At 37.1% G+C, this 24,467-nt stretch overlaps 3 protein-coding genes across 3 annotated transcripts; 2 read left to right on the top strand and 1 right to left on the bottom strand.

The window, feature by feature from the left end:
- The first annotated feature begins 189 nt into the window (after positions 1-189).
- LOC114716021 (NAC domain-containing protein 40-like) lies at positions 190-2,538 on the top strand. The gene is made up of 4 exons (XM_028900949.1): positions 190-747; positions 1,228-1,481; positions 1,696-1,998; positions 2,094-2,538. Exons 1-4 carry the CDS (start codon positions 537-539, stop codon positions 2,469-2,471), a joined length of 1,146 nt encoding a protein of 381 aa, XP_028756782.1. The 5' UTR covers positions 190-536; the 3' UTR covers positions 2,472-2,538.
- A 1,002-nt stretch (positions 2,539-3,540) lies between these two features.
- On the top strand, positions 3,541-4,704 carry LOC114716024 (probable CCR4-associated factor 1 homolog 11). The gene has a single exon (XM_028900952.1). The coding sequence runs from the start codon at positions 3,718-3,720 to the stop codon at positions 4,561-4,563; it is 846 nt and encodes a 281-aa protein (XP_028756785.1). The 5' UTR covers positions 3,541-3,717; the 3' UTR covers positions 4,564-4,704.
- Positions 4,705-8,597: 3,893 nt separating this feature from the next.
- LOC114716000 (5'-3' exoribonuclease 3) lies at positions 8,598-13,528 on the bottom strand. The gene is made up of 23 exons (XM_028900924.1): positions 13,222-13,528; positions 12,998-13,100; positions 12,789-12,865; positions 12,503-12,694; positions 12,287-12,406; positions 12,114-12,176; positions 11,956-12,006; positions 11,699-11,866; positions 11,543-11,620; positions 11,292-11,441; positions 11,112-11,210; positions 10,896-11,000; positions 10,683-10,769; positions 10,241-10,311; positions 10,007-10,135; positions 9,860-9,936; positions 9,732-9,772; positions 9,560-9,634; positions 9,306-9,430; positions 9,141-9,218; positions 8,971-9,046; positions 8,850-8,896; positions 8,598-8,727 (listed from the first exon to the last, which is right to left on the bottom strand). The coding sequence occupies exons 1-23, from the start codon at positions 13,405-13,407 to the stop codon at positions 8,598-8,600; spliced, it is 2,328 nt and encodes a 775-aa protein (XP_028756757.1). The 5' UTR covers positions 13,408-13,528.
- Between the last annotated feature and the right edge of the window lie 10,939 nt (positions 13,529-24,467).

Below are 24,467 nucleotides of genomic sequence, written 5' to 3'. Positions count from 1 at the left end.
GTCTCCGGAACACTCCATAAAATCGTCGGTACTATTTGGAATAGTAGAAATGAGTAATAGACAGTAAGTGCCTTGACCCACACAACCTACATTGTATGCGGCGACACTTTATTTCCTTAGATAGGAACCTCAAAATTGGGGGGTCAGATTCCTCGGAAAGCAGATACGTGAGTTTTTGGCCCATTGATAACTTAACATTAAAGCAGAGCCCACGTAACCATACCTATCCGTACAAGCCGTCCTACGTGGCGGTGGCATCAGCATTCGGCCGCCGACTCTCTCCCCAACCTCCTTCTCTGTCTAAGGCTCTAGCCCCGAAGAAGCAGACCAGAGCTGCCAACTTGGTTTTGGCGCACAGAAGCAACGCACAAATCACGATCACGGGGTTGAGGGGGAGCCATACAGACAAATTAAGGAATAACCTCTCACAAGCGAAGTCTCAAAGTCTTACCTTTCTTCCGATTCTATTCCTCCTCAGAAAGCACCTTCTGTTTTGAACCCTAAAAAGTATTTTTGCTCCGTGGAAAAGTAAAATAATGCGAGGAGAGGAGAGAATGACCGACCTGGTTTCGAGGGAAGCGCAGATGTCGATCGCTGCTTCGTCCATGTTTCCTGGATTCAGGTTCTGTCCTACCGATGAAGAGTTGATTTCCTATTATCTCAGGAAGAAGTTGGACGGCCATGAAGAGAGCGTTCACGTCATTTCTGAGGTTGAGATTTGCAAATATGAGCCCTGGGATTTACCAGGTTAATTTCTGTATCTTTCTCATTTCGTACGTCAAAATCTTTCTTTTATATTGGGGATTCCATTTATTTCCACTTCGGGGCTCTCCATAGATTGGCCTTATTGGAATCAGATCTTGTCAATTGTTGATTTTTTAACAAAGCCAATACCAGTTTAGGAAGATAAACATGAGATGAAATTACAAGACTGAACAAATATGTGTATGCATATTAATTGACAAACCAGGTTGATAATAAATTGTAGCAAAGCAAAGGAAGAGGTAGCATGTAGCATGTACTTGCCTCGAAATCTTTGATATGAGGAGTCGCATTCTCGTGGCTGTTCATGTTTGTTCATTAAAATAAAAAAATAAAAAAATAATAATAATAAGGGAAGCACAATGAAGTTCAGAGCTGTTTTGTATTTAAGTATGCTCCGAATTCAGCAGATAACCGAACCTCATTTCCATGTTGACTTATTAGTGCTGATTGATTTGTGAGCAGCCAAATCATTCATTCAATCGGATAACGAGTGGTTCTTCTTCTCCCCTCGTGGAAGGAAGTACCCAAATGGTTCACAAAGTAAAAGGGCAACCGAATGTGGCTATTGGAAGGCCACTGGAAAAGAGCGCAATGTGAAGTCAGGTTCTAATGTTATAGGCACCAAGAGAACTTTGGTATTCCATCTGGGTCGTGCCCCAAAAGGGGAAAGAACTGAATGGATTATGCACGAGTACTGTGTCAACGACAAATCCCAGGTGACCAATTAATACCATATATCAAATCCAGTTCTTAACTTGCTTTTCCTTTTGCTGTGAGGATGTGTATGAGAAATATTCTCAAGCCAGAATGTAGGCGAAGAACTTTTGAATGGACATGCACGTAATCAGAATAGCAGAAAATTCAGTGAAATCCACCTCTGACGAATTCATTTGAAACTGACTTCTGCAAATGCATGTTTGTATGTTTTAGGATTCTTTAGTCGTTTGTCGGCTAAAGAGGAATGCAGATTTTCGTCAGAACGATGCTTCAAACGGAGCATCTTCAAGTCAACAGCAGGCAGTGAATTCTCATGAAAGCAACTGTGCTGTCTCCGAAGCTGAGATAGACCAAAGGGGTGTTTCCGAACAAGATAAAGGGGCCGGATGCAGCTCAAAACGCAGCAGTTGTAGTGACCATTCTCCTTTAGTGGAGCAAATTGATTCTGCCTCTGAATCGAATCAAAGAACAGCCAACTATGACCCTGCTGTGACGGAATATTCGAGTCACCAAAAGGTACGTTTAAATAAGATTGATGAACGAGTTCTTACCCTTTTTGCTCGCAGCAGTTGCTGAAATCTGATAAACTGTTTGTTCAATATTTAATGTAGGAGGTGGATGACGAGGATTGTTATGCTGAGATACTAAAGAATGATATCGTCAAGTTAGATGATTCTTCACTGACCTTGCAAGAGGCTCACACGAGACCGCAGGATCATCCCCAGACATTTGCGTTCCAAGGCACAGCTCCACGAAGAATTAGGTTAAGAGTAGATAAATCAAGGCGTTCTGTTTCTCCAGCACTTGGTTTCCCAACCTCAAAGCGCCCATCCCAGAGTACCAACCTCTTTGGTACATTGACAAATCGAGTGCTGATATGTGTTCTCTTCGTTTTAACTTTGATAGCCCTATATCTGTCCTTAATGGGTTTGGGGAGTCTCAAACCAGTGAAAAGCTGGGAGAGATTTGGTTCCGTGTGTAAATTATGAGCAACACATCATGCAAGATTAGAGTATCTTACGTTGGTTCCCTTCCAGCGATGCATTAGCCTCCGAATTTTGTGCAGTCTCATGCCAAAGCTTTAAAACAGGGGACCGTTTAGACAACCTTCCGAGGAATGTCCAGAGGAGGAATTATGTAACTTTATACCAAAAATATATTATCGTCTTAATCATCTATAAATTTTTATTATAAAATTTATGCAGAATTTATTGAGGAGATTATGTATGAAATTTCCATCTGTGTCATCTAAAGCTCGGATGACGGAGACGAGTGAGAAATGGTATAGGTTGAAGATCAAAATTCACGCGACATAACAAAACAAAATCCCATGGGAATATAGCATCAAATTCATAAGGTGGCTTTTGGGAGGGGGTGGGACCACCCATCTGAATTTAATTCACCTTTTCTGAGGCAGGTTTTATTGTACGCGGCATCATTAACACAATCAAAACATGCGTTGTTTTATGTTATTAAATGATTCCACTGCCATAGTTAAAAAAACAAAGGCCAGGAAACGCAATTCCTATTTCCTCACAACAACGTCACTTTCGTGTTAACAAATAATAGGACCTTTGTAAGGAAACCCGATATGAAGATTCAGGTCCCTTTATTATATTTTCGGTTCCAATATGTCCCAAATAATATCTTTTTTCAGTATTGCTAAGTTGAAATCCAATTATTTTCTAGAATATATATAATTAAATTGGTTTTAATAGACATAAATATTCTCTCTCTTCTTTGTCCAATCCACTTTTGGCGTGCTTGGGGGAAAACAAAACGAAACTGTTAGCATTCCGCAGCTACTAAATTAAGACCACAGCCGACTCTTTAGTTTCCTCCTTAGATGGTCATATCGAAAAAACTGTTAGATAAAAACAAATAAGGGGTATTTGACAACATAGAAAAATATTTTTTTTTTTATAAAACGATGCAAATTTATTTTGTATGATATAAAAATATTTTTAAAGTTATGGTTAGATTTCTATAAAGCATGCAACTTGACTTCCGACGTGGACCAAGTCTCCACTTGACTTAAGCCACCAACTTGGATCGGTGCAAGCTTCTGACGCGTTGAACTTGGACACACTCTCTGTCCCACTTGAATCGTGATTTTCAGCCTTCCAAGCAACTTCCGCCTCTTCCTTATAAGTCCGACTCCTCTCCCTCTATCCTCCTTCAAAATCAACGATTGCTTCTCAACTAATAACAATCTCTTTTTGGGTTTATCTCCTGATGGGCGCAGATCAAGATCCCGATTCCAAACCCGTTGTGATCCGCCAAGTATGGGCTTCCAATCTCGATTCTGAATTTCACCTCATTCGTCAGCTCATTGATCGCTACCATTTCATCTCCATAGACACCGAATTCCCCGGCGTCATCTATCGTCCCAACATCCACCCCGCCGCCCGCCACTGTCAGCTCCATCCCTCCGATCACTACCGCTTCCTCAAGTCCAACGTCGATGCCCTGAACCTCATCCAACTCGGCCTCACCCTCTCCGACGCCCATGGCAACCTTCCTCAAATCGGATCCGCCAACCGCTACATCTGGGAATTCAATTTTAGGGATTTCGACGTTGCGCGTGACGCATACGCTCCCGATTCCATCGCCTTGCTCCGGCAACAGGGGATCGACTTCGAACGGAACGCCGCGGAGGGGATCGACTCCGCGCGGTTCGCAGAGTTGATAATGTCCTCGGGCCTCGTGTGTAACGACTCGGTGAGTTGGGTGACGTTCCACAGCGCCTATGATTTCGGGTATTTGGTGAAGATCCTGACCCGGCGGCTCTTGCCGGACGGGCTGGAGGATTTCTCACTGATGTTGAAGGCGTTTTTCGGGGACAATGTTTATGACGTTAAGCACATGATGCGGTTCTGCAGCAAAGGTCTGTGCGGGGGTTTGGATCGGCTGGCGCGGACCCTCAGTGTGGACCGGGCGGTTGGGAAATGCCACCAGGCCGGTTCCGACAGCTTGCTGACCTGGCACGCCTTTCAGAAAATGAGAGATATTTACTTTGCGAAGGAAGGCCCCCAAAAACACGCGGGTGTCCTATATGGATTAGAGCCAGTTCTCTGCTGACGGCGAAGTAAAGAAGTGAATTTGATCTATTTAATTTATCTCCCTTTGTATTATATGTAAGTAGTATGAAATGAAAATTGGGGTAATTATCCTTTATTTTGGTTGAAAAATAAAAAATCTAATTGGTCAATTGGAGCTTCAGAAATTAGTGAAATCAGTTTATGAACAACTCAGTTTAATTCATGAAACTAGTTATCTCAGTTTCTTCATAGTGATATAAATTATGAAACAATTTTGCTTTGATAATTATGAATAAGGGACTTATTTAAGGGATTTAATATATGAAATGAAGATAATGGATGGTGGTGGTTTTTTTTTTTTTATATATGATTGGGGGAAATGGGCACTTTTTATATAATGGGGGAAATGGGCCTGTGTGTGGGTCTATGTTCAGTGGGAGAGATGGACAGTGTTCTATTGGAGATTGATTGTGTCATTCTATTAGTGGGCTTACTGCTTTTCTCACCACCACCAGCCCTCCCAAGTCCCAACTACTTTTTGAAGAGATCTCTAATTTCCTATTTATTTGGTTTTAGCCTTTTAGGGCAGAAGACAACTTTCAGTCATCCTGATCTTTGAAGACGAATCTGCTCTCTGAGGGGCATAAGATAAAAAGGATTTCAGACTTTTTTGGATTTGAACATGTTAGGGCCTAATTAGGTTATCATTATACTACTTTTTATCCTTAATATAAGATCGTATTTGACTTTTATTTTGATCCTAAATATAAACCACAATCCACTTTTTCTATCATATTTATGTATTTTTTCAACGTAATCATTCTAACAATGACAGTTCTAGCCACTATAGTTGATTAGTAAGGATATTTTAAGAAAGATAACACATATTTATTACAAATAACTAACTTAACTTCTTTTTTAATCTCCTCAAATTAGTCAACTAATTCTTATAATTATGACCGGAGGTAGTAGTTTTCAAAATAAATGTTTAGTTATATAGGATCTAGGCTTTAGAGATTATGGATTTTAAGGTTCATGATTAGTTCAGGTCTCAAATTTTAGAATTTCAGGATTTTATGAGCTTGGAGGCTTATGAATTTTATGATTTTGTGTCATCTTAACTAATTTTGTATCTTCCAAACACCCAAAAAGTGAGAGAGAAGTGATTTTGATAATCTACAAGTAGATTTTCATTTGGATGCAGTTTTTTTCCCCTTCTTTTGCATAAGGGTAGCATATGGTCGTTTCGCAACAAAAATTAATGCGAAAAAAGTTCATAATAACGACTTTGGAGAAATCATGCCTCCCTTTTATGTTTGAATGTTGTCAACATCAATGGGGAAGGAAAAACTCTCTTAAAAATGATTTTTTCTCATTTAAAAAATAATAAAAAATTGGATGGACATGTAAATAAATTAATGCATGGTGTGCACAAATAAAGTGAGCGATTCAAAGTAGGAAAAACGATTTAGTACCAACAATGACATAGTATATTGACAGCTGGCAGATTCGCTTAATTATAAATCTTTATATATGCAATGCTCCTGTTACCTTTCGTCATGCAGATTATTTATTTATTTATTTATTTTGACAAGCTGAAGGTTTACGCACAAACCAAACCATCTTCGGCGTAAATCCATAGCACACAGCCGGAACAAGTCAAGTACAAGGATACAAGCTCTGAGATAAGAAATCTATTTACACTAATTGGAAGCTCTTTAATTTCTCTTAACATCACCCATTGCTTTTGGCGAAGACAAACTCCATTAATCGTCGCCCTTATTTCAAGTTGTGGCTTCTCTGTCAATGTTGAATAGCGCATGATCAAAGTTTAAAAAGGGTACTCGCGTAGATATCTCCAGGAAAAGAAAAAAAGAAGTAAAAATGATTTTATTGTTTTGTCACCCAACACATATATCCAACAGTACATAATATTGAAATAATCGATGGAGAGGGGATGATGATGTGGAGGAGGCGATTCACGAGACAGATGAACGTTTTGATGGAGCTTGTTGGTTGACAGGAGCATGGCGGAGTCATGAGGGAGGCGAAGCCTGTTGGCAGATCTCGGCGAAAGCCCTGAGGATGAGTTGGTGATGACATGGCAAATTGAGCTTAAGAAACCACTGGAGAAGCTCTCCCACCTCACTCGCTGAGTAAATCTCTCTCTCCATCATCATTTGGATGATGGAGTCCTTGAAGTCATTATATGGGTTTTCCGACTTCATCTCCACCACGACGCTGCCGCTCAGTTTCCCGCTCATGGATCCTCGACCGAGACCGACTGGGGAATGGATGCCGATGAAGTTACGGTGGTCGGAGGATCGGATTTGGATGGCAGCAGATTTTAGGCTTAGGTGTAGGGTCGTATATGTCAAAGGGCTTCGGGTTGCCACAATTGCCACACCCTCCATTTGCTCTGAAAATGCTTCTCAGCAGGTTCCTTTTATTATTCCTACTCATTAACTGAGATGACTGAGATTACTGGACACTCTGGCTTTGTGTTTTTGTCTCAGATATATATTAACATATGGGAAGGTGTGCAGGAAGATAGAGTGAGAATTGAGATGAAACTTACATAGTAAGCTGCGGGTTGCAGACTCAGAGAGGCGTCGGAAGCGTTTTATGAAGCCATTTGTGTTGACCTTATAAGCTCCGCAAGGGATTCATCATTATACGAGCAATCCTCCAGAGAAGGCATTCTATATTTTAAGATTTTCAGTGTTTGATTATAATGTGATATGTTGTTTTTTTTATTTCAAGTAATAGTGCCTCCTCCTACGCCTATATGAAGGAAGAGTTTGATATTTTAATGATTTATGGCTTTTAGAGTCAATGCTTATCTCTCTCTGTAAACCGGCTAAAAAAAATCTTCCTAACCCCAGAATAAACATAATTTAAAAGATTAATTTATGCTGCCGTGGATGAATAGATGCCGTGCAGATGACTTTTAAATCATAAAACAGAATAACAACTTCTAAATGAATAGAAACGATCATAAGACTTCTGGAAGAGTTGACGTTTAACCCACAGAACATATCATTTTCTAGGTGCCTTTTATGCATTTTCTTTCTATTTCTTTTGCCAATCGCTGTCTTCATCCTGTCTATTATCAATTCCCCTCCAGGTGTACGCTTATCATTTCAACGTAAGCTCCAATCGAAATATTGATCTGTTTTCTTGACGTCACTAAAAAATGTAAATTTTTACCCGTCGGGATTAAGAGAGAGATTCAAATATCTAAACGCAGAAGTAATAACTTCAGTCTTCAGAAAATTCATAGGAGAAACTAGGTTTTAAGGTTTAATTAATGCTTCTTAATATGTTATACCATACATGTATTGCCGTCGTGGATTTTTTTTCCCCCGAATTAAACTAAAGAACTCAAACTGAGGTCACACTCACATCAATATGTGAAGGAACAATGTTCATGATCCCCAAAAAGTCCGGTGACGCAATAGCTATAATCCGAGCCAAGTTCGATGATCATATCGTCCCCGCATTCGTATGTGAGTTAACAAGTCTGTATCGGCCATGAATCTTCGTGGTTCTGAATAAACTACTTGTTCTACTTATGGAATCTAAACTGGATCTTATCTAAACTTTGTTTAAACTTCCTTTTTAAATATACTAGAACGCTTCTTTAAATCAAGCAGGGACCATTCTTTTCAGCTCTCAGTCCAGCAAGAGCAAAGTTTTCATATAAGCAAAGTCAAAAAGGCAGTCATTTGCGTAGAGAAACCTGAAACAACATTTCAACTTTTACCCCCGAGATTTTCATGTTTGATTAGGAAATCCATTTCAAGATTTCCTCCAGGAATTTACACGATCGGAGGCATGAGAGCCTCTGCCTCGACCCCAAACAAAAGGTTTCGCGTCAGCTTGAAACCCATGATTACTGCTATTACTGCTGAACTGATTCGCGGAACTGTTTCTGCTGGATGCCGGAAACGACACTGTTCCAGAACTACGACTGGGGGTTTGATTGGATTGGGGATGTGATACTACCAGTGACTGCATTTTCCGATCAAGTCCCACGTCAGCACTGGGAGTGCCCCTACCTGAACCTGAACTCTATCCAACACCTCCACCTTTGTAAATGACGCTACCACATGAGGAGGATCCAAAGCTGCTACTACCTTCGTTAGTTTTCCATGTATTATGGTAATTGTTGGCATTTCTAAACTTGCTTTCATATTGGGACCTGCATTTTCAAGCTCCTCAAAATTATATACATACAACTATTTCTACCCGATTCCTAATTTCCTTACCCTTCCGAGAGGATTAAAAAGGAAGGGAGGAAGATGGCAAAAGAAGAGGTAATACCGTTCATGCCAGAGTGTGGTTTCCATAATATCATCACCAGAGATTGTCTGCATAATTTCATAAAAATTAATCGCAAAAGTGCCAACTTCTGTTAAACCAGATAACGGCTGCTATTTTTTACCTTTTCCGGTAGGTTCAGGCCATGAAGTAAACCAGGAATACGTTTACCACCACCTGGCAGCTCGTAATAAGCACATCTGCAGAATACAATAACATCAAGTTGGAAAAAGTTGAAACATGAATTTGAATTAAGGAAAGGAATGGACAATAGGACATGTTTTGAGATCATACATGGCAAAATCCTCCTGAGACTCAAAATCTACCTTAACATCCTCAGTGCAGAGTCTTACGAAACCCCCGATTCCATCACTATTCAAGAATGATGAGAAAGGTCAAGTCATGGGATCCAAGGGATCTCATCAATTATAGCATTAATACGACAATCCACAAACGAACCTTATGCTTATTTCAATCTTATTTGCTACATTTTGCCGGGAAGATCTAATCTTCGCCGCTAGCTTGGTAGATCCTGCAACAAACAGTAGGTCTGAACCTATTGAATTCCTAATTGCTTCTTCTTCCTGAAAAAGACACAACAGAGGAATCGAGGTTCGAGGATATTCCTTTAGCATCCACGAAAGAAAAGTTCAATTTTTTTTATCTGAAAAAAAATGAATTCTTGTTATTGAAAACCTATAAGTAAACCATACAGTTAACTCCTTCTCGAGTTTTCTTGATTCAGTCAAAAGCCGCGCTTCATCTATAAATGGAAGTTTCAACGTGCCCTGTGACACAATTGATGGTTCTGTTAGCATATTGCACTACATGGAAAAAAAAGATTTTGATGATTCTATTAAGTGAAAGTCGAAAGATAAATAAAACCTGCCACATGAACCGCTTTCCATCCGTGTCAACTTCAAAATCTACAAATTCAAAGCAAGATAAATAAGATGAAGAAAATAGAAAGCATTAACATTTTGAATGCTTTGGATTCTTAACATAAAACTTACTATGTGGATAAAAGTCAATTATGTTTGATCGCTCATCAACCATCAATTGTGAATATGACTTCGGTAGTGCATGAGCGCTGCCCCAGAAGTAAAATCAGTTTCATTTTCGTAGGAAAGAAAAATGAACATGAAATATCGAGTGGTTACCTCCTGGGGGGCAGAACAGCTAGGAGCTGATCAAAAGGTTTTAATGGGACCCCTTTCTGAAAGTTTAATCTCACCTGAGTCACGCCCCTAAAATCCGAAGCAAAAGGTGCATAATTGTAGGGATAAAACCTGCATGATCCAGTTCTTAAGTCTTACAATTCACATTCACAATTCAGTAAAAGAAATGATACAAAACCGAAAATTCAGTATATATATCCACATCGATGGGCTTACCATGACCACGAAGGAACACCAGAATAATAGTATTTAAGCACCCATAACAGTCCCTCTGTGTACTTATTGACCTACAGGAAAATATTATTAGTCAAATACATTCGCTATGCAACGCAAGTATAAAAATATAATACTATCTCCGGTCCTAATTATAAGACCCAGTTGACTAATTTGAGGAGATTAAGGAAGTAAGTTGAGTTAGTTATTTCTTCTAAATAGGTGTTGTCTTTCCTAAAATATCCTTGCTAATCAAGTGTATTGACTAGAATTATAATTATTAGAAAGATTATCTTGGAAAAAATTGAGTAAATATGAGAGACAAAATGGATTGAGGTCTTATATTTAGAACTAAAATAAAAATTAAACAGGATCTTATATTAAAGACCGAAAGTAGTACAACCATTTGAGACAATGGTCTGAGAAGAAATAATAGAACACTTACAATTTCTTTTCTCTTGGATTCGATACTTTCCACAGAGAACTTCACTTTATAATACCTTTCTTTCCAACCCTGTGTTCCTAATTTTACCTGCAATGAATTGGAACAGCGCATGCTAATTGATATCCGTTACTTTCTAAAACATGCATGCTGGTGCAGATAAAAGAATCATTCAAAGAAACTAATTAGGAACCTTCACAGTGCAATACTCCATACCTTATCATTTGGAAACACTCCACCTCTATAGAGATCTAATTTGCGTTTCATGCAATTATTTAATTGTTCTTTTAACTCCTTTGTGTTCTGCATAATCTGCTGCTCCTTCATATTACGGATCAAAATATCATTTCACACGAGACACAGTAATTTATTTTTGTCATTATTTGTAAATACAAGCTAAATTGTTCTTCCAGGGAGGACTTGCCAACTTACTTCTGAATCAGCAGAAACAGTGGGATTCTCACAGAGGAAAACAGATGCCGAAGTACTTTGGTAACATTGTGCAGAACTTGCATTCTCCTCTTCCTGTTTCTGGACAAGAACGAGTGAATTACGAGGATCTAAGATTAACGTCAACGTATGGATGTTTCAAAGTCGGGTATTTCAACTTACAGACTGTTCATATTCTCTCATACATCTTCTCAATACTTTCTCTCTTATTTCGGATCTTTTTGTGAAAATTTTCTCTTCATATGTTCCAACCAAAAGTATGAATTTTTCAACTCTTGATAACTTCACAAAAGCGGCTTCCCCGTCCTCGACCTGTTAGTATCATAGGGGAGCGCGTAGTGCTCGCAAAAGAAAGTTCAGACTCAGGAAAATATAATTTATATTATATATACAAGGAACAAGAGGAGGTTTACCTTACTCATGTCAACAAGATACCCTCCAATATTCTTGAACTCTTTCTTGTAAACTGTCATTAGTAAATCCACAGCATCCTACAGGACAACAAGAAATAATTAACAGCAGGCTGAAGCCGCATAACATATACGGCAAATAAATTTTGGTAAAATTACCTCGTGAATTTGCAAAGAAGGCAAGGTAGGCAGGAAATCGTTTCCAGCCAAACAGCAAATGAAGATGAAATCATCAATTATCCTCTCAAATTCGATGTTGAATTCTTTGGGATCTTGTATGTTCAAGTCATGTTCAAGGTATTCCCTCAACAACCTAATGTCCACAAACTGCAAAAGGGAAAAATAGACAGTTGAAACTAATAAAGAGTAACGATATCCACTAACAGGTGAAAGCAATAATTACTTATATATGATACCTCGAAAGGTATTGCTGCACTTTTTGGTTGCTGCTCTGCTGTGACCGCAACCTGTTTATCATATACACCAGTTAGAAAATAACATCAACTATAAACGTCAATGGAGCTAAAGTCATCTATCAATAAATACACTTCTAGGTATCAAAATTCAAAACCACCTCTCGTAGTATTGAAAAATGTGGTTCATGCGTTGCCAGGGCTAGCATTATCAAGTCAGCATCCTGAAATACAAGTTTCCAACATGAATAAATAAACCAGGAAGGTACTAGAAGCTCTCAGCAGAATGAAGCTATATAAAAATACTAGTCAAGCTCTGACTGATTTTTGGTACCAGCCCATATAAGCAGTGTGTGGTATTTGGATCATAATCTTGCAGAGTCCTCTGCCTTCGTATGAAAGACGTAATTTTATGTTCTCCTTCTCCACTGACATTGGCGTCAGAGAGAATCACCTGAGGTGCAAACGAATTATACAAGTCAAATGTGTTGTATAGCCGTTATGAGTGAAAAAGTAATGCCAAGCCCACGTGTATAAACCCTAGACGCACCATAATATTCCTCCAAGATGGATCATGGGTTATCTTCTCAAAGATATAGTCTTGCAGGGCTCTTGATAGTCTGTGCATGAACTCGGTGCCCGGTGTAATCACATTGGAGTCTGAAACATCCGGTTCTCGTTTTGGAAGAACTTGTTTGCCATCCAATTCGAACTGCCTTCTCAACCTGTTTTCCTCCCATTCCTATGAAAAACGAAAGAGGGAAAATATACCATTTATCAAGCCCCCATGATCAACAGAAATGGGCCAATATTCGAATTACATTCCTCAAACTCACCCTTATTTCCGCGTCTTTTGCTGATCGAAAACGCCTCGATCGCTGTTGGTTCATTTTGGCCCGAGGGGCTACTCCGTCTGTGAGAGAAACATGCAAACAGTATCTTTATTCTTTCAAACTATTCACAGATCGACAACAGAACCAGGAGACAAAGCTCTTCCAGCTAGTATTTTTAATTAGTTACGGTGATGAAATATTACGTCCCTCACCTATTGCCATGTACACGAGCTTGCGAGGCTTAACTATGTTGAAAAGCCGATCAATGTGTTCAAATACATTGTGGAATACTTCTTCGATCGTTGTCGGAGTGCTCTGCGTATCATAATATCAAATTTTGCGGTACTCTTACAGGGTTTATTATACAAGCTCTGAATATCATAATACAGTATTCACACACACAAAAAAAGGAGGGGAAGAGAAAGCAGTGAGTTACATCATCGTCATCTGGGCGGAAGCAAGGGTGGATGACTCCATTCAAGTCAAGGTACAAGTTATCAAAGACTTGGGCATTGGAATTAGACAAGGTGGCATCTTCGGTTTCTCCTGTGTCTTGGCGGGCTTTCACTATAACCTTCTCATATTTGCTAACCAGCCATTTGTAGAATGCAGGCACGCCCATCTTCTTCTGTCAAACTCTTCGCTGCCGAGTGACTGAAACTAAGCGAACTGCGACAATGCTGTTTATATGAAGATGGGGAAAGCAAAGGAACACATGGGCTTTAATTTAACAAGAAGAGAAAGGGAAATTCTAGGGTCGATGTCATTGTGACGCAGCTTGCCAAGTCCTTCATTTGGCGGCAAACAATTGGTTGGGCTGATAATAATATCTAGAATTCTAGATGTGGCTGTTCAGTCTTCAGCTCGCGTCTCGATGATACACCCTTTAGTCTTCCGTTTGTTGGAACCGTGCGTAGGAAAACAAAAGAAAGCTTTGAAAAATAAGGAAAAATTGCAATAAATCTTACTAAAAAATTAAATACAATTTTTTAAAATTATCAAATTAATCTGAAATCTTACAGAAAATTTTACTTATTTAATTACTAAATTATCCTTATTTTTTAAATATATATTAATAATTAAAAACACAGTTGTTAACAATTTAATAAGTAACAATTAATAATTACTGTGACAGATATTGACAACTCATGTATTATATTTTTGTGATACATGGAGAAAATATTTTATAAATACCTGCTATAATAGTCATTAATCGTTATGTATTAAATTGTTAATGACTAATCTTTCAGTTGTCAATCCATATTAAAAAAAGAAAAAGATAAATAAGTAAAATCTTTTATAATAAGGCTTATTGGGACTTCATATTAATTTGATGGTTTTAATAGGTTTTTTTATATTTAGTTTTCTTAAGTGGGATTTTTTTTGTAATTTTTTCTTAAAAGAATTCGTTTTAGATGCGGGTTCACACTGGCAGATCATGTTTCTGCTTTTCCTTTGTTACTTTGTGTGGCACTTGCCTTTGTTGTCGTGGGGAGCGGTTGCTTAGTACTGACTCTCGCATTGAATACGGGGTAACTTAATTCATTAGTTCTGAGCTTGTTTTGTCCTTCTTCTTGTTCTCAGAATGGCAATTTTATAAGCTTATTTTACAAAACAAGTTTTAGGTGAAAATTAAAAAAAAAAGAATAATTTTTCTGAAAAAAAACTAGATTGAAAAAATTACTCCCAAAATAGTAGGTTATAAGATGAAGAAGAAAAAATTGTTTGGTTTACTTGTTTCATATAATTGATATTGACATAGTTTTTGTAGCTATTTAATTGTATTGATAAACTATTCTGATCATACAATCTGAATAGAATGATCGACAAATGACATGAAATTTTTTTTATTGATAATTAAATAATAAAAAAAGAACTACCGACACTTTGTCTCTGCTTTGATGTACTATCTGAATAGTACATCATTTGCTTAATTTTTCTGGCCAACACATCATCTTGTCAATTTTAAACTAGTAAAATGCTCAAAGGATTAAAGCGTCGTCCATGATTTTCTTTGCAAGGAACCAATTGACATTCTCCCTTTAAAGATACCTAATTAATAAAAAAAATATCTAATAATAAGTGTTAAAAAATCGTGTCCTAAAAAAGTATCCTAAACCATTACTTGCTCTTTAAGCTGTTGCATTTGATACGGGGAAAATAAAGATGAGAAGGAAAAAAGTGGGGGAAACAATTTTATTGTATTCAATACAAAGGATTAAAATGTAATTTTAATAATAAAGTTTTGGAGTAATAATATCTTACGCCATAAAGTTTTGAGCGGTGCAAAAGCATATACAAACTTTAAAAAAGCAGTGCAATTTTCTCGCAGTCATTACGTGGTCCAAATGTCCATTTACTTTTTGAGGCGGTTCCATTTTTTCACTCTCTCCTCACTCCTCATTAGTCTTTTTCCTCAAACTCTCTCTCCCTCCTCCACGGTAGCCACTCCCAACACATTTTTCCGATCCTCTTCTTGCCCTGGCACAAAATTACTAACCTGTTCTTCTTCTCCCTGCACAAAATCACTCTTCGCACCCAGGCTCATTTGCTCCCTTCACCCTCATCACAAAGGACCTCGCTCACAATTGTGCCGACACGACCAAAATTGCAGGCTTCACCCTCCCCTCCTCTGCTCGCCTTGTCCCTATATGTAATTCCTTCTCTTTCATTCATTCATTTTTTTAGTAATTCTGAGAATAACTTCTAATGTGACCCATAAAAACAGAGGAAGAAACAAAAAAGATAGAGTGATATGATGCTAACGGTTTGTTTAGGGAGGAGTTGCCCGGCGGTGGCAAAGCAGGAGCTAACAAAAGATGGCCGAGGAAGTGGGGAAGAAAGACGACAAATGGAGAGAGATTTTTAATATACATCCGTGAAAACATCTATAAACACATTTTACATAAGCTGGAATAAAAAAAAATTTCCACATATTTATGTTATATTTCATAAATAATAATTTTTTTTGTACAAGAATTTTTGGAAAGAGGTTAGTTCACTTACGATCAAGTGTAGGGCGAAATCTTCCTTCTTTCTAGGTCATACCAATATTAGGCAAGGCGAGCCTCAATTACCCTCAGTTTATCTAGACACCTAGAAGTTAGGATGCCTCCCTAAGCGCCACGACTGGAACCACAACAAAGTGGTACTCTCCAGGATCGAACACATGCCAATAATTTAAAAACTGCTTATAACTTACTTAAAACGGGCGTAGTCCACCCCAAACAGGCCTTAGTTCAATTGCCAACTGTAGTTCAACACGGGCAACATGAAATGTCAGTAGAGCGTCCTGTTTACGAGTTATTGAAAACGAAAATAACACGAGACGACAATAAGGGACCAGGAAACCGAAATGTCAAACACGTTGCGGATGATGAGTACGCAGAAAGCACTTCGTTAGAATGATGCCGTGGCATAATTGAAGAGAAAATGGCTAATGTTTATCAAAATAACAACATTCAAATTGTATTGTTTGCCAGAAAAGGCAGACCTTCCTTCTTCGGAAAAGCTGAAGACAAGCCTTCCTCCCGCAAAGAGAGACAACATGCTACTTTGAAATATAGATCAGATATTCCTTTTGATGAATCCACTTCCAAGCGTATCAAATGCAGCCTCATCGCCATTACAGTTTACATGACACGTTAAAATTTCCATCTCATTATAGGTCACAGGAAAAAAAAAATCCCATTAGTCTGTCTCTATTATCTAACTACTTATTTGCTTTTAGGTTGGAAACATGAGCCTTTATATGTAATTTCCAATATAAGTTAGTTTTATATCACTTTAATAAGAATACGATTTTCAGTTGACTTGACGATTTCTAAATAACACCAAACAACTCCGTTTAATTTCTATGAGTGTGTTTGGGGGCATTCAGCCCCAAACCACGCAAAGTGTACTGTGCGGAGAATTAATGTCCCAAAACACACGTAAGCCTCTAAGACTGCTCCGCTGGGGATTTAATAGCACAAAGCAGATAAAAGCTCCTCTGATCTCTACAAAAGCGGCCTCAGGTCTCAAATTATAATCCGAGCCATTATCTTACATTATTTGAACTTTCTTATTTCCATGTGGATTAATTAATCAAGTAGACCTCTCCCGTCGTTGCAAATCTAGTTTGTCTTTATCATTGATATTCTATTATTGGATATTGATTGATTGGTGCACTTAGTCCAGGTCTTCGTAGACTTTACACAAGACTTTTTAAAAGCCAATCAGGCTCGGAACAAAGCACACGCTAAACAGCTTAGATAGAGCCATAAATACAACACACTCGCAGGCTTGAAGCGAACCATCACCATCCTCCACTGAACTACAAGACATCATGTGGAAGCACCGCTGCTACCACGACTATGAGCGCCGCCGGCTCATCCGCCGCATACTCCTCGGCATCCTGGCATTTGTCGGCCTCATCATCATCTTGATGTTGATCATCTTGAGACCCACCAAACCCCGTTTCACTCTCCGGGACGCCGCCCTTTATGCCTTCAACATCTCACCCTCCCCCACCGAGCTGCCTCGTCCCACCCTCAACCTCACCATGCAGGCCACTTTGTCTGCTCACAACCCCAATGACGGAATCGGCATTTTCTATCGCTCCCTCGATGTCTACGTCTCCTACCACGGTCAACAGGTCTCGCGGGCCCTGGTCCTCCCCCCCTCATACCAAGACCATCACGATACCACCGTCTGGTCGCCCTACTTGTACGGCATTGCCGTGCCGCTGCCGGCATACGAGGTGGACGCTCTGCGGGAGGAACAGAATACCGGGGAGGTGATGTTCAAGGTGGCGGTCGAAGGAGAAATTAAATGGAAGGTAGGTTCGTGGGTGTCCGGGACGTATCACATGCACGTCAATTGTCCCGCTTATGTCAGGCTCCCCGGTGGCCTCGTCGATGGCCCGCAAAGATGCGGTGTTGACGTTTAATGCACCTGGAGCAGAGCGAAGCTATAATTGAAATAGCTGTTGATGATATATATATATATATATAGAGACAGAGAGAGAGATTTACCGTCGAACGAAAACCCTATTCATCTGGTTTGTATTCTCCTACGTAATTGAGATACATAATCCTATATCTCGTCTCAAGCGGTCGATGTTCAGGTGTTTAACTGATAAGCCTAAGCAGTTTGCAATTATCATTGTTCTTATTGTTTAGTCTTCTTCCTATACCATGCATGCACCTCGTGTTAGGATGTTGAAACGGAATTGATTTGATGTGGGAAGTCCCACTTTAGATAAAAATTAGACTTATAGTAAAGTAAAACGACTTATAAATTAAAGCCTGATTTTTTAATTAAAATTTCCTCTGCTGCTCTTAGACCATTTGCTTTTAATCTTGTTTGATACCAAATATATTGGATAGATTTATCCTTAGCTTCTGGTCTGGATTCTAACGACATGTAGAGGTATCTGCCCTAAAAATTGACGTGCGTTCCTGAATCTGAATTTGCATGACCTCGGATTGTCAGTGAATTCCCGTGAGAGTATCTGGATCGAGTTTGTAATTTTGTATTTGTTTGGTTCCAAACATAAGACAATTTATTATGCACGTGATATAATAATTGAATTGTAGTATTATCCTGCTAGGTAGGAGATGGAGACAGTTGTGGACCACAGACAAGTAGAAGTCTTCAAAAACCAACGTTGAAAGACTTTCTAAGACTCTTAGTCAACTAGAGTGTGTCCCACTGGCATATGGATCCAAAATTTGTATATAGCACTGTTTTAAAACATTTTTATGTTGATTTTTTTCCTAAGATATTTTATATTGAAATTGATTCGTTTAAAGTTGATATGTAGTATAATTATTAATTAACCTTGACTGTAAGACTGAATTCATTTTATTGGCCAAGAAAAAAAGACTGAATTTATTTTTTTAAAATGAGTCCTCGTAATTATGAAATATCTAAATAAAGCAAAGGCAGATGTAACGAAGAATAACTTTTTATATTCATATGTGTATGCTTGCACAGCCCTTATTAATTTATTTCTGAAGTTGGCATATTTATTTAATTTGTGGCTCATGAATAACGAAAGGGGCAGCCCTGCCTTTATCTTTCCCGTCTTTGTAGTCTCTCTTGGCATAAGTCAGGTGAACACGGAATGATGAGTATCTATCAACATTTATTAGATGTCATTATCACTTATCAAATAATAATGACGGCCTCTTATCATAATTTAGAATGAAAGATTTACTGGGTAATATTACCTCCTGTCCTTAATATAAAAACTAGTTAATTAATTTAAATAGATTGAGAAAATCAATTAAGTTAGTCATTTATAATCAATAAGTATTATTTTTTTCCTAATATATTCTTGTTGATCAAGTATGTTGGCCAGAATATCATTATTATAAAGAATAACTTAAAAAATATATAAATATAAAATATAAAATAGATTGAGATTTTATATTTAAAATAAAAATAAAAATCAAATAAATTTTAATATTAGGTAAGTATTTATTTCATCGTTGGCCCAAAAAAAATATTTATTTCATTCATCATTTCCCTTAGCCCATTCCTTTATGCTTCACCCAATATTAGAAAATGGGCCGAACTAGGCCCATTACCTAAGAACCACGACAATTGGGCCGACTCCAGGCCCATATTTCCCTATCTGCGCCGTCTTTGTCCTTCTGGATTTTCTGTCTGGGACCCTTGGCATTTGGACGTCTCCAGGTGGCAATTCTTTAGCCCATTACGAGTCCGTTTAAATTGACGCTAGGAAAAAAAACATTTTTGATATAAATTTGGCAAAAGTTAAATTAAGTAATATAAATTATTTTTAAATTAGATTTATAAAAACTAGTTTGTAAAATTTAAATTAGATAAAATGTTATTTGGATTGTGATTGAACAAAAGTAAGTTTAATTTGTAAAATAATCAAAATGGATATGAGTTTTATTAAATAATAAAAAATGATAGATAAATGAATTAAAATTATTTTAATATGAAGAAGTAAAATTTAATATCTCAAATATATTTTAAAACATTAGAGATATCATAAAAAATTATTATAAATATAAAGTGAAACATAATTTTTAGAGTAAAATATACTGATTACCATTCTATTTTATTTCAGTTACAGAAACCTTCTTTTGATTTTGAAAACATATATAAACTTTCTTTACAGTTAAAACATATGTTGCACAAACTTTCCTCCTATATTTAAAATTTTATTTCCATCTACCCAAACTGTTAATTAACCATTAAGTTTGACTTTAAATTATTTTTTGACCAAAATGCCCCTTTTTAAATAAATAATTATTTAGACATTTATATTTTCCAAAAAAATGTTTTTATAAAATCAAAAGATAATTATCTTTAGAATTTCTAATATGGTATAACATTTATTAATTTTGATCTAAACCATAAGATTTTATAATTTTCATATTTTACTTTAAATCATAAAATTTGTTAAATTTTTAATCAAATCTTTTATGTTTGTCTTTTTAATTTAATGAGATTGATATAATTGTAAAAGAATAATTTAGGAATTTATTAGAATGAGGAGTAAAATAATCAATAAATTTTAGTTAAAAATAATATTTTTAAAATATTTCTAACGGTGTTAACTAATTAGATCAAGTTGTATGTTTTTAAAATAAAAGGAAAGTCTGTGTAATTGATGCAAACTAGAAGGGTAATCAGAGTATTTTACTCTAATTTTTAATAGAAATTAATGGCATTTAGTTCATGATGTCAAAATTACACCCGTAGAGGGCATTATATTCATAACATCGACAAATTAAAAGATTAAAAGAGCATATCAAAATCAGAACCGATTAAGCATGAGAACCCATAACAAAAATGAAAGAAAACAAGCTTAATATACTGAAAAAATGAGGGGGGGGGGGGGAGAAGCGTAGGAGCCCCAGGGTGATGACAATTCAAGAAGAATATGTGGAAGTTGACCTACGTGTGACTAGCGTATAATTTAACTAGTAAATGGTATTGGATTATACTACCTCCGGTCCTAATTATAAGAACCAGTTGACTAATTTGAGGATATTAAAGAAGTAAGTTGAGTTAGTTATTTATCCTAAATAGGTGTTGTCTTTCCTAAAACATTATTGCTAATCAAGTGTATTGCCTAGAAATATCATTGTTAGAAGGGCTACTTTAGAAAAAAAATGTACAAACATGAGAGACAAACTAGATTGGGGTCTTATATTTAAGATCAAAATAAAAGTCAAACAAGATCTTATATTAAAGATTGGAGGTAGTATAACGTAGAAATAGTTATCTTCTTGTTGAAATGTTGTCATGCCAATTATATAATGTAGAAATAGTTATCTTCTAGTTGAAATGTTGTTATATCAGTATTAGCATCCCATAAGCTGCTTAGTAATTAATTTGATGAAACCGAAGGTAATGAAACTAAAAAACAAAATTGGGCTTTGCAATAATGAGTTTATTCAAGCTAATCAAGAAGCCGAAAGACAAATTTGAAATCATTGGTGTAACCAAAATTCACGGACCATAGCTAATGGATGAACATTCAGTAATAGTTGTGTAGTGATAGTTCAAGAAGTTGTCTTTCCTAACAAAAGCCGTGCTAGACTGCTAGTAATTTTATTTTTGACAAGTCAAGAGGACTAACAATCATATTAAGTTAAACAATATTAACGTCATTACAGCAAAGCATTTCTTCTTGTAATCTAAGGTTAAAAAATTAATTACTTTCCATTCTTCTCCCGTTTGGGAAACAACAAAAATAGCAAAGTCAATAAGATAAACAATTGAAAAAAATGATGACGGGAAAGCTTTTTTTTTTAGTCCCACTTTCTACTCCCCTTTCATCAAAAATCAAAACCCATCTTTAAAGAAGAGCATGATACAAGGAAGAACCAAGACACAGCCAACAAAATGGGTTTTTAAGAATCAACAACAACGAATCAATAATAACCCCAATATCAGAGATGTTGGAACTATGCTAGAGAAGAATACCAAGAACAGAGGAACAAGAGCATTCAACAAATAAATCAAATACACAAATGAACAACACAAACAACTCCACATGGAAGGAAGAGTCAGATCGTATCAACACTTGAGGCACTCCAATGGAAGAACCAAACATTTTGAAATTTGAACAAACCTATAGCAGATCGTCCACAATGAAGACTCAGAGAGGTAGATCCGATAGTGTATAACGATACTCAATCAAGATATGCAAGCACAACTCACATGCATATGTCAGATGGCCGTGGACATCACTTCGCGACAACGATGGTAGATCGGACAAGGGAAGAGTAAAGGAGTAGAGATCAAGGAGACAATGATATGACCTAGCATTTAACAGAGCTTACTGCAAAGACGTAATGGTAGAGGTTGTAACGTTCTGTTTTTGATCAGAGGAGAAGTGAACGAGCGTGAAAGGCTTTCAAAATTGAGAGAATGAGAGAGAATAATGAAAAAACAGAGAGAAAAATTATTATCTGACATAATAATAATTATTTCAACAATACTTTTACCAACCATGAGCACGATAAAGCTAAAAAAACCCCTCCAATTAGCTCATTAGAGCGTGCGTTTCAATTTCATTTTTGGTCCATAGTTAAGATGGGCTAAAAACACATTCAAAGGTCCAAACTTTTCAACCAGCCTTGTGGTCACAACAGGCTATTTACTGTGTTCAAAAGCGCCCAACCAAACAGGCTCGCATACTGTGGAACGCGGAGTAACTTCGCTCTGCTTCAGTCTGATTTCGTGTCAGAGAAATCATCATCGGGTAATCGAAGTCTTCCTGAACTTACCAAGAAGGACAATAAAGACGGAAAGAGAGTGGTGGTTGTTGGAGGTGGTGCCGCCGGATCCGTCGTAGCTAAATCTCTACAGTTCAATGCTCATCCAACTCTCTTTGATCCGTATGCTCTCCTTTTACTTCTTTGCCACCTCTGTATTTCTTCTTTTCTGCTTCTAATACTTCAAGCCATAATCTTTTTACACCCACAATTTCCAAAGTCTAGAACTTCGATGTGTTATTTTAGTATATTCTGGTTAAGTCCATCCTCATAAATTTTTATGGTGAGGAACTTAACTAAATTTTTTGCTCATTGAACGTTTCTTAGAGGGCGTGTTTGGCTTTGAAACCCATGTTCTACTCTGACTTAGTTTCGTCAAATAGTTTTTGGAAATCTTGTATCTTGGGTAGGAATTTGTGTCATTTCATATCCTACTTATGATCAAGTGATGCATAAACCCTTTCACGGAACTCTCTCTCAACATGGTTGTCATTTTACAGAAACTGAAGTATTGACCGCTGATCGCCGTTAGCTTCCCCATGACTACCTTGTTATTGCCACAGACCATAAAGATCCTGTTGCGAAAAGTAGGAAAGACAGGCTTGATCAGTACGTATCAGGTAAATTTTAAATTTAACTTAACTAGAGGGGGGACAAAGAAATCTGTAAATTGAAACGTCTGCAACTGCGGAGGCAATAATCTGTTCCAATACAAACACTTGGTAGCATTATATAGTTTTTTATGAGAAAAGTTTATTGCCATTGAATCATGGTGCTGTTGTACAGCCATGGAAGATATTTTAGAACACAGATCAATCACTATCTGGAATCAGTTTTTGTCACCGTTTATGATGCGCTGATATCGTCTAGCGTGGATTATGGCATTTTGCTGTGTGAATGTTTCATATAATAGATTCAGCCATGTAATGCATTGATCTGATCAGAGCACAAGTCATCAATTTTCTTTATACTGGCAGAAAATCAGAAGATAAAACCTGCAAATTCCATTCTGATTATTGGAGGTGGTCCCGCTGGTGTTGAACTGGCTGGAGAGACTGCTATTGATTTTCCAGATAAAAAGGTTACTTTAGTGCACAAGGGATCCAGGCTGATGGAATTCATTGGGCCAAAAGCTGCCGATAAGACTCTAAAATGGTTTGGATCAAAGGGGGTTGAAGTGAAGCTAGAGCAAATAGTCGACTTGAATTCCGTTGCAGATGGAAACAAGACATATCAAACTTCACATGGAGAGATAATTGAGGCAGACTGTGATTTTGTTTGCACAGCAAAGCCAGTTGGTACAGCATGGCTTAGGGGAACTGTGTTGAAGAATGACTTGGATGCTCATGGAAGGATCAGGGTAGATGAACATTTGAGAGTCAGGGGCCGGAAAAATATCTTTGCAATTGGAGACATTACAGATATTCCAGTAAGTACTTATTATTGCTGCGAAGTTGTAATCTTTTAACAAAATAATGAAGTTATTACTCAGGGTGCTTTTGATGAAAGTGAAAAGTCGTCTGTGGGAAATTCAGCACTAATACTTTTAGGCAGGAAACTATGCATTGAATTTATTATACTGCTTCCGTTCTTAATATAAGACATATTTAACTAATTTGATTAGATTAAGAAAGTTAAATAAGTTAATTAATTATAAGAAATATAAAATGTTTTTTTTCTAAAACACTATAATTATTTTTCTTAATATCCTTCTTCTTCTTTTACTTGATTATGGTTGAGAGAGTGTCTATAGGGATGATTCAGGAAAATTTGATCAATATGAGAAATATTTCTTATATTTATGATTAAAATTAACTTAACAATTAGGTCTTATATTAAGGACGAGAGGAGTATATGAAAATCTATTCACATGATGTCCAAAATATGCATTCTAGGAAGCTACTTTCATTTAAAAATTTAATTAGGAGAGGGT

The sequence above is a fragment of the Neltuma alba genome, unplaced genomic scaffold, assembly GCF_004799145.2.
Source record: "Neltuma alba isolate B1F8T4 unplaced genomic scaffold, ASM479914v2 tig00011640_pilon, whole genome shotgun sequence".
Classification (NCBI taxonomy): domain Eukaryota; kingdom Viridiplantae; phylum Streptophyta; class Magnoliopsida; order Fabales; family Fabaceae; genus Neltuma; species Neltuma alba.
This window is presented reverse-complemented; position numbering and strand designations above follow the sequence as displayed.